Source organism: Pholcus phalangioides, unplaced genomic scaffold (assembly GCF_987345545.1).
Source record: "Pholcus phalangioides strain wild (caught in Gottingen) unplaced genomic scaffold, Ppha-v1.0 ptg000004l_1, whole genome shotgun sequence".
Lineage (NCBI taxonomy): Eukaryota > Metazoa > Arthropoda > Arachnida > Araneae > Pholcidae > Pholcus > Pholcus phalangioides.
The window spans coordinates 16,835,975-16,848,986 of record NW_028301597.1 but is presented as its reverse complement, the minus strand read 5'-3'; the positions used below and the strand labels follow the sequence as shown (position 1 = coordinate 16,848,986).

The window sequence follows — 13,012 nt, the reverse complement described above, 5'->3', positions numbered from 1 at the left end:
TCAATGACATGAAAGTTTTGTCAGCCAATAATTGAACGATGAGGAAATGAAGCTACTTCCTACTGCGACATACAGAAGCATCATGCTTTTAATAAAAATTTTATTTACCTACGCGTAGTTGTTAATAAGTAAACCCACGTTAAATAGTTTTAGACCCACGAGAACTGTCCATGCCCACTGTCACATGAAAATCACCTCACGGCAATTCTCGCACAAGCTCAAACTTAGATCCTAAATAACAGTAATCCCTGAATGTAACTCTTGAGTGGGGTAATTTATTATTAATCAATAACTTTCAAGTAGGATATCGGGCTCAAGCTTCAAGCAACTTCGGGGCTTCAGTGCCCACTAGAAACAATGCACGCGAGAAACAGATTGGAATGTATTATCTACGTTCACACCCGAAATATACAAGAGAAAAAGAAGAATCAATGCACCATTGAGAAAGAATCAAACTAAATAGAAAATGAACTTACGTATACGAAGACTTGAGGCCGATCATCAAAGGACACCGTCTGAGAGAAACCAAGAAAAGAATCCACAATACACAGGTCAGTGAAGTAAATGAGAAGGAAAGTAGTTTTAATGAGATTGCTTAAATCATTAAAGAAATAATTGGAAAGGGTGGCATCAAAAATATAATAAAAAAACAATACCGTGAAAATAGAGAGAACGCCATGAAAATACATGTTTTAAATAAAATTAAGAAAATACTAGTTGTGATTGTCATTTATTCTTATAAGCAGGATTCGACGCTCAGAAAAGCTACAGTTCCATTCTATTAAAGAACTCCCCCCCCCCCCCCCCCCCATGAAAAAAGATATCGAACGTTGTGGCCCCCGACTATGACTTGAAGCCCTGGGCAAACAAACACATATATAAGGGCTGTCTCATGAGACGCTAGAGTCGGTACCAGCTGGCGTCGCGTCATTCCTCTGAAGAACCGAGTGTGCCCGCTTTACTATCTTGATAATTATGGTAGTTTGTGTATACAATCGCTGTACTATTTCATTCATTTTTTTTTCAAAATGACCTTTTGATTATTTTCATTAGTATCTGTTTATTTATTGGCTTGCGTCATTCAGAAGCAAACATTTAAAATGAGAAGTTTTGCATTTGCTTATGAGGCGATTTCTACTACGATTATTTTGAATCCTGTACGTCGTTAACTTTTACTGGGTTGATTTAAAGCCAACTGGAGATAGATAATTTCAGTTATCTTCTGAACGTTTTAATAATTTTTAATCACGTTTTTGTTTTCATCTGAATTTTAGGAGTATCTTTTGGAAACCTTGGACTTCGTTATTACCAATGCAACTGCAACATAAAAACATGGGAAGCAAATAAACTTATAGTTTACTCGATCAAGCCTCTTACATTTGGACACCCATATTTCGCAAATCTCTGGGTCTTTAGGAAAAGTATAAGTGACTTTAATCCCAAGTTTCTCTATCTTCCGAGAATTTTTCTTGTGCGTTGCAATCGGCCAAGAACTCCTATTTATTTATCATTGATGGACAACACTATGAACGAGAGTAAAATAAGCAACTAAAATTTAAAATAATCCCTCTTCAACACAGCAAGTAGTAAATTACGTCGTACAGCAACCCAGAGACCACGCCCACTGAGCCAAGGTGGCAAGCAAGCAACGTCAGAGATGAAACAACCATTATTATATAACCTTGGGGTTATAACACCTGGTTTTGGGGGGGGGGAAGGGGGCTGATACCTATAGTTAAGGCGAAAGAAGTTCGGTAAAATTGTTTAGCTGTTTGCTTAGTTTTTAGAAGAAATATGGAATTAAAGAACCGTGCTAAAATTTTGAACGGTACCCTGTAGGTGAATGTCTCATTTGAGGATCAAATCAGACTTAGGTTTAACCATCATTGATATATTTTAGAGATTGGAGCAATACTAATAATAACGGAATGTTGGAGCTTGAAAATATTTTCATATAAACTTGGAAATTAACATTAATTTTATGATACAAGAAAAATTTTGATAAATAATCAACGATGTTAGTAACGATGGTTACCTTTGGTGATTCTGAGGACGACGCCTCAATCACCTCTCTCACGAATGAGATCCGTTTCGGGATCTCCTCTGGGTCCTCGGACTCCAGACTACTACTCGCCGTACCTTCCGGCTCTTCGATCTGATCAATCAGATCGTTGAGGACCTCGAGCACCTCCTGTCAAGAAACATAGAAAACACGCGCTGCTAAGCTACATAAAAGAAATTAATGTTTTAGGATATAGCAGAAAGCAGTGCAATTATACACTGAGTGGCCACTTTATTATGATCATTTGACAGTTTTAAGCAAATAAGTTATGGCGTTTCACTGTTGCCGCTGGAGAGTTAGCCGAGTATTAATAATTGAAAGCTTAATCCCTGATTTCTGAGACATTAGTATAGATCAGCAGTTCTCAACCTTTTTTGACTCTCGGAGCCCTTTTCAGTATACATTTTCTATGGCGGAACCCTGTTTGACTCGAAGAGCCCTTTTTTGTACATTATTTTATGGCAGAACCTGTGGTAGGCCTCTCTTATTTCTATTATTTACTTATCTATCAGATTTACTGGTTAATTTTATTTTCCTCGACACGCCGCGGAACCCATGGGAGGAGCACCGGTTGAGAACCGCTGGTACAGATGAATTGTTTGTGAAGATATGCAGAAAAACATTATTTGACGGACTTTTTGAACTCGGGATGATTGTAGGAGCTATGAGTCATGGAGCGAGAATCAGAGAAATTGCCGCGTTCGGGAAATGTTCAAGAGCAGCCGTCGTTAAAATGTTTAAAAACACTGGACTGTCAGGCATACGAATGGGTCTCAAAGTGTGACTCGGGGCAGAGCCCTCTTAAGAGCATCATGGGCCCCCGGGCCAAGTGGATTTTCTGAGACCCTACCTGGCAAATTTTCGAAAAATTCAACTACTTTATCATATTTTTGAGGCCCCCTGTTCTCTCGAGGCCTCAGGGCCGTGCCCGGGTGGGCCCATGCGTTAAGACGGCACTGACTCGGGGTCGTCACCGACTGGTGAATGCTCAGGCGGAACGAAGCGTCTCCTGACTGGTGAAGCACGACCCACAGAACAGTAACAATGCAGCGAATCTTAATTAAAGATAGTTTCAAAGGATATCCGAACACATTGCACTCCGTTCAATGTATCGCATGGGATATATATGAAAGCCGAAGGCCAATTCCAGCACCGTTGCTATCTGCAGCTAACAACACCAACAAATAAAAAAAAATAAATAATAAAAATAATAAATAAAAACCGTCTTGAATTCGCTCAGGTGTGCAAGGATTGGGCACTGGATAATTGGAAACATGTTATATGGTCCAGTGTCAATCACGTTTTCACTTGCGTCATACCGATGAGCGAGTAAGAATTTGGTGGAAACGGCATGAAAGCATAGATGCAATCGCTTTGCTTCAAACCTTCAAACCGGTTTAGGCAATGTGATGGCTTTGGGGAAATGTTTCCTGGCACGCTTCGATTCCTTTAATTCGTGTTCATGAACATCTGAATATGACGTATGTAAACATCATTGCTAAGTATATCCTGTTATGATGAGGTTTATCCCAATACTAATGGCTAAGATTTCAACAAGATATTATGTGCCTGCCATAGGGACGCACAAAAAAAAGAAAAAAAGAATCTAGATTTAATTTTGGCGTGTTTGGCAACTTCAAACACCATGGAAAATTACTTTGCACACATGAAAATGAGCATTTAAGACTAATTTTGGTTTTACTGAACCTTTAGTAAACTGCTACAACGGATACGACTGCGAACATATATATGGTTCAAAGATCACATAACTGATACCGTTCCCGATCAATTCACTTTTTTGACCATTTGTATCGCATGATAACTTCAAAGAAAAATAAATAGTCTGCTACCTTAATGAATATTTTTCTGCTGAAAAAATATAAACTTTCAGCAAAAACTATGATTCTCAAGTGCAATCCATCAAGTGTGGTCTCAGATTTCACAAAAGACCCACAAACATCTCGTAGAGTCATTGCTTAGAAGAGTCAATGTTGTGTTAAAGGAAAAAGGTTCCCCAACGAAATGTTGACAAGGTGGTCATTATAAAGTCAGCGTGATTAGTGGTTTAATATTTATTTTCCTGAAGACGATATCCATTGTGTGTCGAAATGCATCAGGAATTTTGTATTTTTCGTATAATTTCTATTTTATTCTCACACCCACTCCAGAGATAAATATGAATAATGATATTTAAACGTAATAAAATCGGAAAACCAGATCGAAGATGTGAAACTATGAATTTTAATTAAACTCACCACTTGTTCGACCATCTCCCACATTACCGCCACCGTGTCTACGAGGGACTCGACCACGAGTCCAACCTCCACCTGTTCAGTAAATAAACGAGCTCGTCAATTAATTAATGTTAAAAAGAATCCTTTACGCATAAATATTCGAATAATGTTGCAAGTAAGTACAGCAAGCAAATGTACTTACCTCTATGTCATCACAATCACAATCCATAGCTAAAAAATTAACGTTAAACAACAAATCACCACTCGCAAAATTAATCGCAAGTAGAAAAAGCAGAGAATTGTTTAGATAGCGCCACAATTCTCTAGTTATGAGCAATAGAGACTAATACACCCCTTAATATAGTCGAGAAAAAAGCAACAATAGAAAGTCATCATTGTTGGATCTAATTTTAAGAACAGGTAAATTTGTTCATGTGAACAATGCCTTTTGTGCTCATATTTTTTCCATAAATTTTCAACGATTTCTAAATTTCATTTTAGAAAAATATGTATAAATCCATATTTTCAAATAAAAATATGTATGGGCTGGTTTTTAATAGTGTAGCAACTACATATTCGCCAAATACCCAGAATATATAGTAATAAGTCTTGGTCTTTTATGTAGTCCGAAGTATTATGGGAAACAGTATGTAAAACAAAGGTTCTTAACCAATGGTTCACGCCCAGACTTGGTTCACGGGGGCTTCCGAAATAGGTCGTACAAATTCATTTACAGCTGGAGAATTTTGAGCCATGGGCTGTCATCCAAACTTGATTCGCCTTGAAAAAGGTTAAGAGCCCCTGATGCAAACGGTAGTAAATTCCGTGCATAGCACTTGTCCGTGTTTATGTGTCCGGAAGAAAAAAAACTGTATGTAGTCAAGCCAGTGTGTGATTACCATTGGCATACACCTACCAGTAAAAAAATAGCTCAATTTTAAAATAAAATTGATAAATTTCTGTACATGAAGATATATTGTGATATGGAGGGGAAGAATTTAGGCGAAGTTCTTTTTGGAGATATTGCATAGGAGCAGGGATTTCAGCGCATTGCCCGAGGACCAAATGTGGCCCTCTGTGGCCTTCCGACCATTTTTGAAAAAACAACTAAAAAAACATTAAAAGACAATCAACATTTAATTATCAACAAAAAACATTTAAAAATTAAAAAAAAATAGCAAAGGCAATTAAAGTTGTTAATCACAGCCAAAAAAAGTTATCAAAGACGATAAAAGTTGCCAATTATTGCTAAAATGTCTGAAAAATTACTAATGGTGGAAAATGATGAGGACTGCATTTCACTATGAGTGAAAATGTGATTTACTAAAAAAACAATGTGTTTGACATGTATGTGGATGGATACATTTATGTGCCAATCATTAATTATGATAAATTACATTATGAGATAATTATGTTTCTATGTCATCATATAATTTAAGTTATTGAGTTCGAAAATTCACCTCGTTGAAAAGGAGGTGGGAAAATGGGACACACAAAAAGTCGGGATGGCCAAAATTACCGGGATGTCCCGAAAAATACAGCTCATATGTTCACCCCATATACTATACAAGTTTCTGGCCCACGAGCAGCAAAACTACCATGTATGTGGCCCGTGGACAAAAAATGTTGTGCACCTCTGATTTAGATTGATTGAAATGAACCAACATTTCAGTTGATGATGATAATGGTTGATTGTGATTCGTTCTATTTAAAAAAAATCTGATTTTTTTTCCATATCATATTCAGGCACGAGCATCTTCTGACGGAGGTCAGTCTCATTACGATAGACATTGGAGTGCAAGCAGTCCGCCCCTTGAGTGACCACTGTACGCAGACTTACAGGATATCGTTGGTGGAATTCGAAAGCTCCGGCTGGAGACTCGACTACACAACGAAGTCCGGTAAGAAGTTCGGTGGTCTAAGTTCCAAGAAACTGTCGAAGATGTCTGTGGCAGACTTCGAGTCGCAGACGGATCCGGTGACGAAAGCACTGGCCGCAAACGCCGCGGGCATCGAGAATAACGTGTTCTCTTCCATGGACAGCATATCACCCATTGCTCACATTCATAAGGAGCTGAACAACTCGGGAGTGAAATCGACGCAGGCCTCTAAGTCTGCTATACACGAAAGCATAGCCAGGCTTTTAGAGGACGTGGAGGACAGCCTGAGGGACGAAGGTGACTATGACCATCGGTATCTCGGCTTCGAGAGTGTTGTCTACAAATGCGATGCCGGGATCCAAACGGATAACGATCCCATCACGGATGAAGCTCCAGAATTCGCTGCCCGACCACCACCATGTATGAAGAGGGAGATGATACCCAGCATGGCCATCTTCAAAGAAGTCGACAGACTCGTTCTTGAGGTAAGTAAAGTTGCTGTTATATATTGCGTAGATCAAGGGTGCTCAACCTTAAGGATAGTGCGGGGCACTTCATCGGTTTAGAAAGAGTCTCGGGCCGATTAAGTGGCACCGCGGTTGACTTCAGTGATGTGGAAATGTGCGGTTCAAGTGATCTAGAACTGTAACGCGGGTCACTTGATAATATTATTATTATCTGGAACTGCATCGCTGGATAATTCAGTTAGTGTTTCCCAACTTTTTTGATGACGCGGACCCGCCCATAGTGAAACTGAATGAATTGCTTACCCCTATAGTGAAGGCGAATTCCGCACACTGCAGTGAAGGTCACTCTGGAGAACTCCCCCCCCCCCCAATGAAATCAAAAATATATTATTTTGTGTAATTTGCATATCATAAAAAATTTACGCTGATTTACGTGATCTGTGAATATACCGCGGACTACGCGGCCGTTTAAGTATTACGCAAGCAAATTTTTAGCCATTTTTGACCCCCCTATCAGCAAAACTCTAACCCCCTCCCCACCTTGTCAGCTAAATTTGTCAGCACTGTCCCCTACCTCCTAACGCATATTGGTGGGATCAGAAACGTACGAGAGAGGGGAGGTATAGGGGGCTCATGCGCCTCCCCCCAGACGAAAAAAAAAATATTTTTTTAATTCAAAAAAGTATTAAAAAATAATTTCGAAAGAAAATATCTTTATATGTTATTAAAATTGATTTCTGTTAATTTCAATGCTATTTGAAGGGCAAAAACCCAAAATTTCTCTTTAAAAAATTCATTGCGACCCACCCTTTAAGTCATATATGGTAAACCTTTGACCCGCAGACCAAATGTGGCCCTGAAGGTTATCTGATGTGGCTTGCCCTCTCAAACCCAATTTTGTAAAAATGAACTAAGCGGCACATTTACAAATCGTTTAAATGACCCGTGGTACAATTCCAGAGCGTTTAAGTGGCCCGTGGCACATTTTAAGATCACTGAAATAGGCCTCAAAGATCATTTTCACATTCAAAGATTAATTTAGTAACCCGTGACACAGTTACAGAACACTTAAATGATTCGTGGCAAATTTTGAGATCCCTTGAGTGACATGTGGCACAGTTTTAGAGCACTTAAGCTGCCCCCCAGTGCGGTTCTACATCACAACATATATTGGTTAAAAACCTGAATTTAACCAGTCCGTGTCGATCTCTCATCAAAAAATTGTGACTATCGTTTATAGTTTAAACCATGTTGGTGAATACCGCCCTAAGTGATCTATAGCCTGTTCACATGGGAAATAGAAAAAGCGGGTTTAAAATCCGCTTTCAAGAATTTTCACCAATGAGTGCTGTCCATTTCTTTACTTACGAAGGAAAAAAGTAGTCAAGCAGGTGCTAGAGCTCCCAATTCTACAGCAATATTTGCACATGTGAACGGGGCTTATTACTTCACCGCCCACCAACTCCGGTCATATCACTGTACAGAAATTTATTACCGATCGAATTAAACTGTAAATGAAGGCACCATCAATAGGTGGTAGCCTCAGAGATTCGGCGGAGAAAAACAATAGATAGATATTTCCTTTGATTCAAAATTTTTTAAACACAGTTACAAAACATTTAGGAGCTAAGCAAGCTTGTGAGCCCACAAAACAATAATCGATACATATCTGTCTACATAAATAATAACGAAAGGAGAAAATAAAAAAATATACATATGTAATATATAGCACCAAGAAATAAGCGGCAACAGGAATGGAGTTGATAGACAAAAAAAAAAAGGCATTTAGCATCGTATGCAATATAACATTACAATAATACATTACAATATCATACAGATAATTTAAATCTTGAGTTAACAACCAAGATTTTAAATTGATAAAGAAAGACGTACATGAAGATTGTTCACTCACTAACTGAGGAATTAAATTATATATTTTGGGAGCTAAATAAAGGAAAAATTTTTGGAAACGAGTTTTATTTGGCCTTGGTACCTGTATAGTATGACGTCTAAATTGCATTCCAGATTTATGTAATTTCAGATTGAGATGGCTACTTCTTTTATAAAACATTTTTAAACATTTATAAACATACAAATGTTATAGAGGGTGTAACTTTAATTGATTGAAAAGTGAAAATGTATGCGTGAGTCTATTTTTACTCAGAATGATACGGATGAAGGATTTCTGTGGGACGAAAAGTATAGAAAGGTTGCTGAAGTATGTCCCCCCCCCCCCCAAACATGTAATGCCATAACTCAATCTAGATTCCACTAACGTAAAATAAAGCAGATTTAAAATAGATTGGGAACATTTATTCCTGATGTTGCGATTTAATAATTCTACGCTCAAATAATTAATATGTGTTTTCAAGGATAGGTTTAAATCTAAAAAAATTCCTAAATACTTAAAGGTGTCTACTCTATCTACAGCTGTGCCCATGCAATCCGAGATACAACCATCTGTCATACTATGATATTTTAAGACATCAAAATCATAAGGGCATAAAAACATGCTAATTATGCCCTTTCCAAGGATCGCAACTGACAGAAGCCTCCATTGTGGTAAAAGAGCATCTTAACACTGCGCCAATCGGGTGATAATTAAGTGATTTGGAAATGTCCCGTGTGCCCCTTGAGGAATTTGATAATCTTTTGGAGGCTGCTTGACCGTTTTGGTTATTTGTCGTGGATCACAATTTAGAATTTTTTTAAAGATTTTCGATATCTTATAACATGTTTTGAAGTGAAAAAAAATATCAAGATACTCGTCATGGGAGCCAGTGTTACCAATATATATATATATATATATATATATATATATTAAAGAGTAATTTCACTCCTCTCCAGAAGTTTGAAGGTAGTTTTATTGGTGGACATTTTTTTTAATGAAAAAACCGAAATAACTCTATTAAAAAAATGACCTTAAAATTGAATTAGTATTTTTCACTCCTCAACGAAATTTGGAGGATCGAAATTGAACTTTGATGCGTGAATGATGCATCTAGATGTGCATTGGCGAGCAGTGATGGGAGCTACTGTATCTATACGTTGGAATTCACTGTATAACTCCATTTTGACCACGGAAACATTGGTGTTCACAGCGAAAGCACGCAGTGTAGGATAACAACTGTTTAACCAAAAAATATATAATAAATATAATAAATAAATATATATAATAAAAATAATAATTGTAGGAACAACGATTCAGTTCATTGAGTGCCACATGTGACCCGCGGGCCATGGGTTGAGCATGTGTGACATAGATTTGATTTTTCTCAGCTAACAGATTCGTTCAGACATGAAACGATTGAAAATATCACAAGAGAAAAGATCTTCTGCAGCTATTCTACGCCATTCAACCAACTGTCACCGTCATTATTCGTATAAGGACTGGAATAAAAAAAAATACCATTAATTTTTTTGGCCCGTCACTAACAGATAACGTATCCCCGAGCTTAAATATATATCTTCTTTTTTATATCAGTCAGTGGAAAAGAACCAAACACATTTGGTGATTTGCTTCTTCTCAGTTTCCGGCAAAAACTTTTTTGGCAGTTACACACGTTCATTTCCAGATCCATATGTGGAATGAATACAAAACGGATTCACTTTGCGTTCGTCAAGGTTTTTTGGAAAATAAAAGTGATTAATAAAAAATGAAGGGATACGTGACTCGGTTGTACAAGACGCTGTATGTAAAGAAGAAGTTATTATTTTAGCAAAAGAAATGCACGCTTATCGCGCATGTCTCGTATTCCACGAATTCCTAGCGTTCGTATTGATTCACAACGGCAACGGACCATATTATATTCATGTTTATCTTCCCTAATCTGGCGAACAAGCAAATTAGAGCATCAAGGCAATTTTTTGTGAGTCTTCATGAGCATAACAATCCAGGTCTAGGTTTCTGACTATCTTTTACTTCGTATAAAACGGATCAAACTGTTTGACCAACGACTGATCCATGATATGAATCGGTTTTCTATACCATCTCATACAAAATGTCAGCAATACTAAATGTAATACAGACGATTTTTTTAAAAACTACCATACGTGGAAAACGGGGGCTAACACAAACCTTACAAAATTTGAATTGCGATCACGCACATTAGAATATTTATTCATTGCCAGTTTGATCTTTAACCCCCTTAAAGTACAGGATTTCCGCAACAAATTTGGATGATCTCTGTTTGAAGTATCGGCAGTAGTTCTAAAAAAAAAGTTTCGTTGTTCGAGTTTTAGACATTGTAAGTGATAAAATTTATGAAATTTTGTTATCTTGTCAGTTTTTTTTGTTCATTTTGGGAAAGGAAGAGGAAGAAAGAAAAAGAAATAGAAATAGAAAAACACACAAGTACACAATAGATGAAAAGATAGAGTACAGTAGATTTGTCTTTCACACTCCCCCCACCCCATTCTCAACTTCCCCTATATACGCGATCTCTTTCTCTTATATACTACATTTAGTAGAAAGATACATTATATATTAGTGGGGACACACAAAAATTACTGAACAGGAGTATGAAAATAATAACGAAAAAAAAAAACAGCTTCAGTTCATTGGATTATAACGTTGTTTCCCGATAATATTTAGGTATGTAAACAAATCAGGGGGAACTGGAATGACTTTATTATACTTGCGTTTGGATGAGATATCTCGTCCACGATCTTTATGGGGGAGGGGTATATAGATGGATAACATCATCTAAACACATACATGCACGAACCTTTTATAAACACGCAGTTAAGCTTCGCAATCACTGATACCCACACATCAACCTCTTCGGAGATATAATGATAGTAAATAGCCTCAGTGGGGTAATTGACCAGCAGTGTGTACAGTTTGAAAAAAAAGAAATGAAATTGTGTCAGTCGTATGGCAAGTGTGTGAGATAAAGCTAAGACAGATATAGAATGAGCCAATGATAACCTCACATTGGTTCGCTGATTTAGCAGAAAATACACGAAAATAATTTTTATTATTTGTCATAAACATGTTATCCCTAGTCATTTCTTGTTCAGAAAAAGATAAATCGCAAAGGAATTATATAAAAAAAAATACTCATTCTCCTTACCGCAGCCGACGCTCGATTTTATGAACATCACGTTTTTACGATCTTCTCGTCCTTACGAAATAGCATACTATTCCTTAAAATGTCTTTCCCATTTACAAACTTTCAATTTTACGAACTACAGTTTTTCACTCCCGCGTACGGGTTAGTAAAAACGGGAGTCGACTGTAATAATAACATGAAATAACTTATTACGCGGATGTCTGTTCGACAATGCACTTCGTTATGATCCAAGGCGCAGATTTAATACCTCTTCAAAATATCAGAAACTTATCGTCACCTTAATAAAACCTCATTCACAAATTTTATTCGAAAATGACTTTTTGACAGTTTTAGATTGAGAATATCACATATCTCACCTATTACGACTTTTGAAAAAAACAAATCGGCTATTTTCTGCTCTTTATAGAGAGAAAAAATGAGTCCCCCTTTTTGTTGTTGTTCAAGGGACGTCTCATCCTTTTTTTGCTTTTCCGGTGAAGTTGGGAATTTTTGATGAACGACAGTTTCATTATAATGTGATGGTACAACGTCACCTTAAATTATAGCTAGCTACTGCAAGCTCATACCCGATTCTAGATAATATCTAGTGTACTTTCTTATTGTAGCGTAATACCCGAAATTTTTGAGAAAATAAAATTGAAATAGTTTTCGCTCCCCAGTAGCCAAAAATCTGGCCACAAAGAATACTAGATATTTCTAGAATGAACTTTTTAGCCTCTTCGGCAACTTCAAATACTAGTCTGGAAAATCTCTTTGCTCGCCTTAGTATGAACATTAAAACTGCAAATTCTGATTTTAACGAACCTTTAGTAATTTTATGCTTCAAAGATCACGTAACCTATATTTCGAGATTGATTTACTTTTTTGATTATTTGCATCGCATGATAAATTGAAAGAAAAATAGTCTGTGTTACATTCATTTTGTCTTAATGAATATTTTTCTCCGGAAAGAATATAAACACAAACGTCGACGTTCAACTGATTCTAGAGAATGGAGAATGTTAACCCTTTTCCACCCGATCCTAATTTGAGGCCAGCGATGATTTGGCTTTATATGGTATTTTAGCCTGGCAGCTAGATTTTGTTCATTTTAGCACGTGCAGTGACATTCCTACTCAGAGATTGGTATCGAAAAAAATTCTCATAAAGCTGGTTTAAAAATGAACTCTTGGGGGTGTGTGCATTTTATTATCTCGTGGGTACGTTTGTTTTCCATCTTATACTATCAACATTATATTGTTATTATCCATGCAAGTGATTCTTTTGTAAATGATTATTTAGATTACAGTTTAAT

The 13,012-nt window shown here is 37.0% G+C and overlaps 1 protein-coding gene across 1 annotated transcript in view; it reads left to right on the top strand.

Moving 5' to 3' along the window:
• Positions 1–13,012, top strand: part of LOC149086611 (kyphoscoliosis peptidase-like) — an 82,989-nt gene that overhangs the window by 51,725 nt on the left and 18,252 nt on the right. Inside the window, exon 3 of the mRNA XM_089230991.1 lies at positions 6,043–6,661. Coding sequence (XP_089087117.1) covers positions 6,043–6,661 — 619 coding nt within the window. The remainder of the gene's footprint in view (positions 1–6,042; positions 6,662–13,012) is intronic.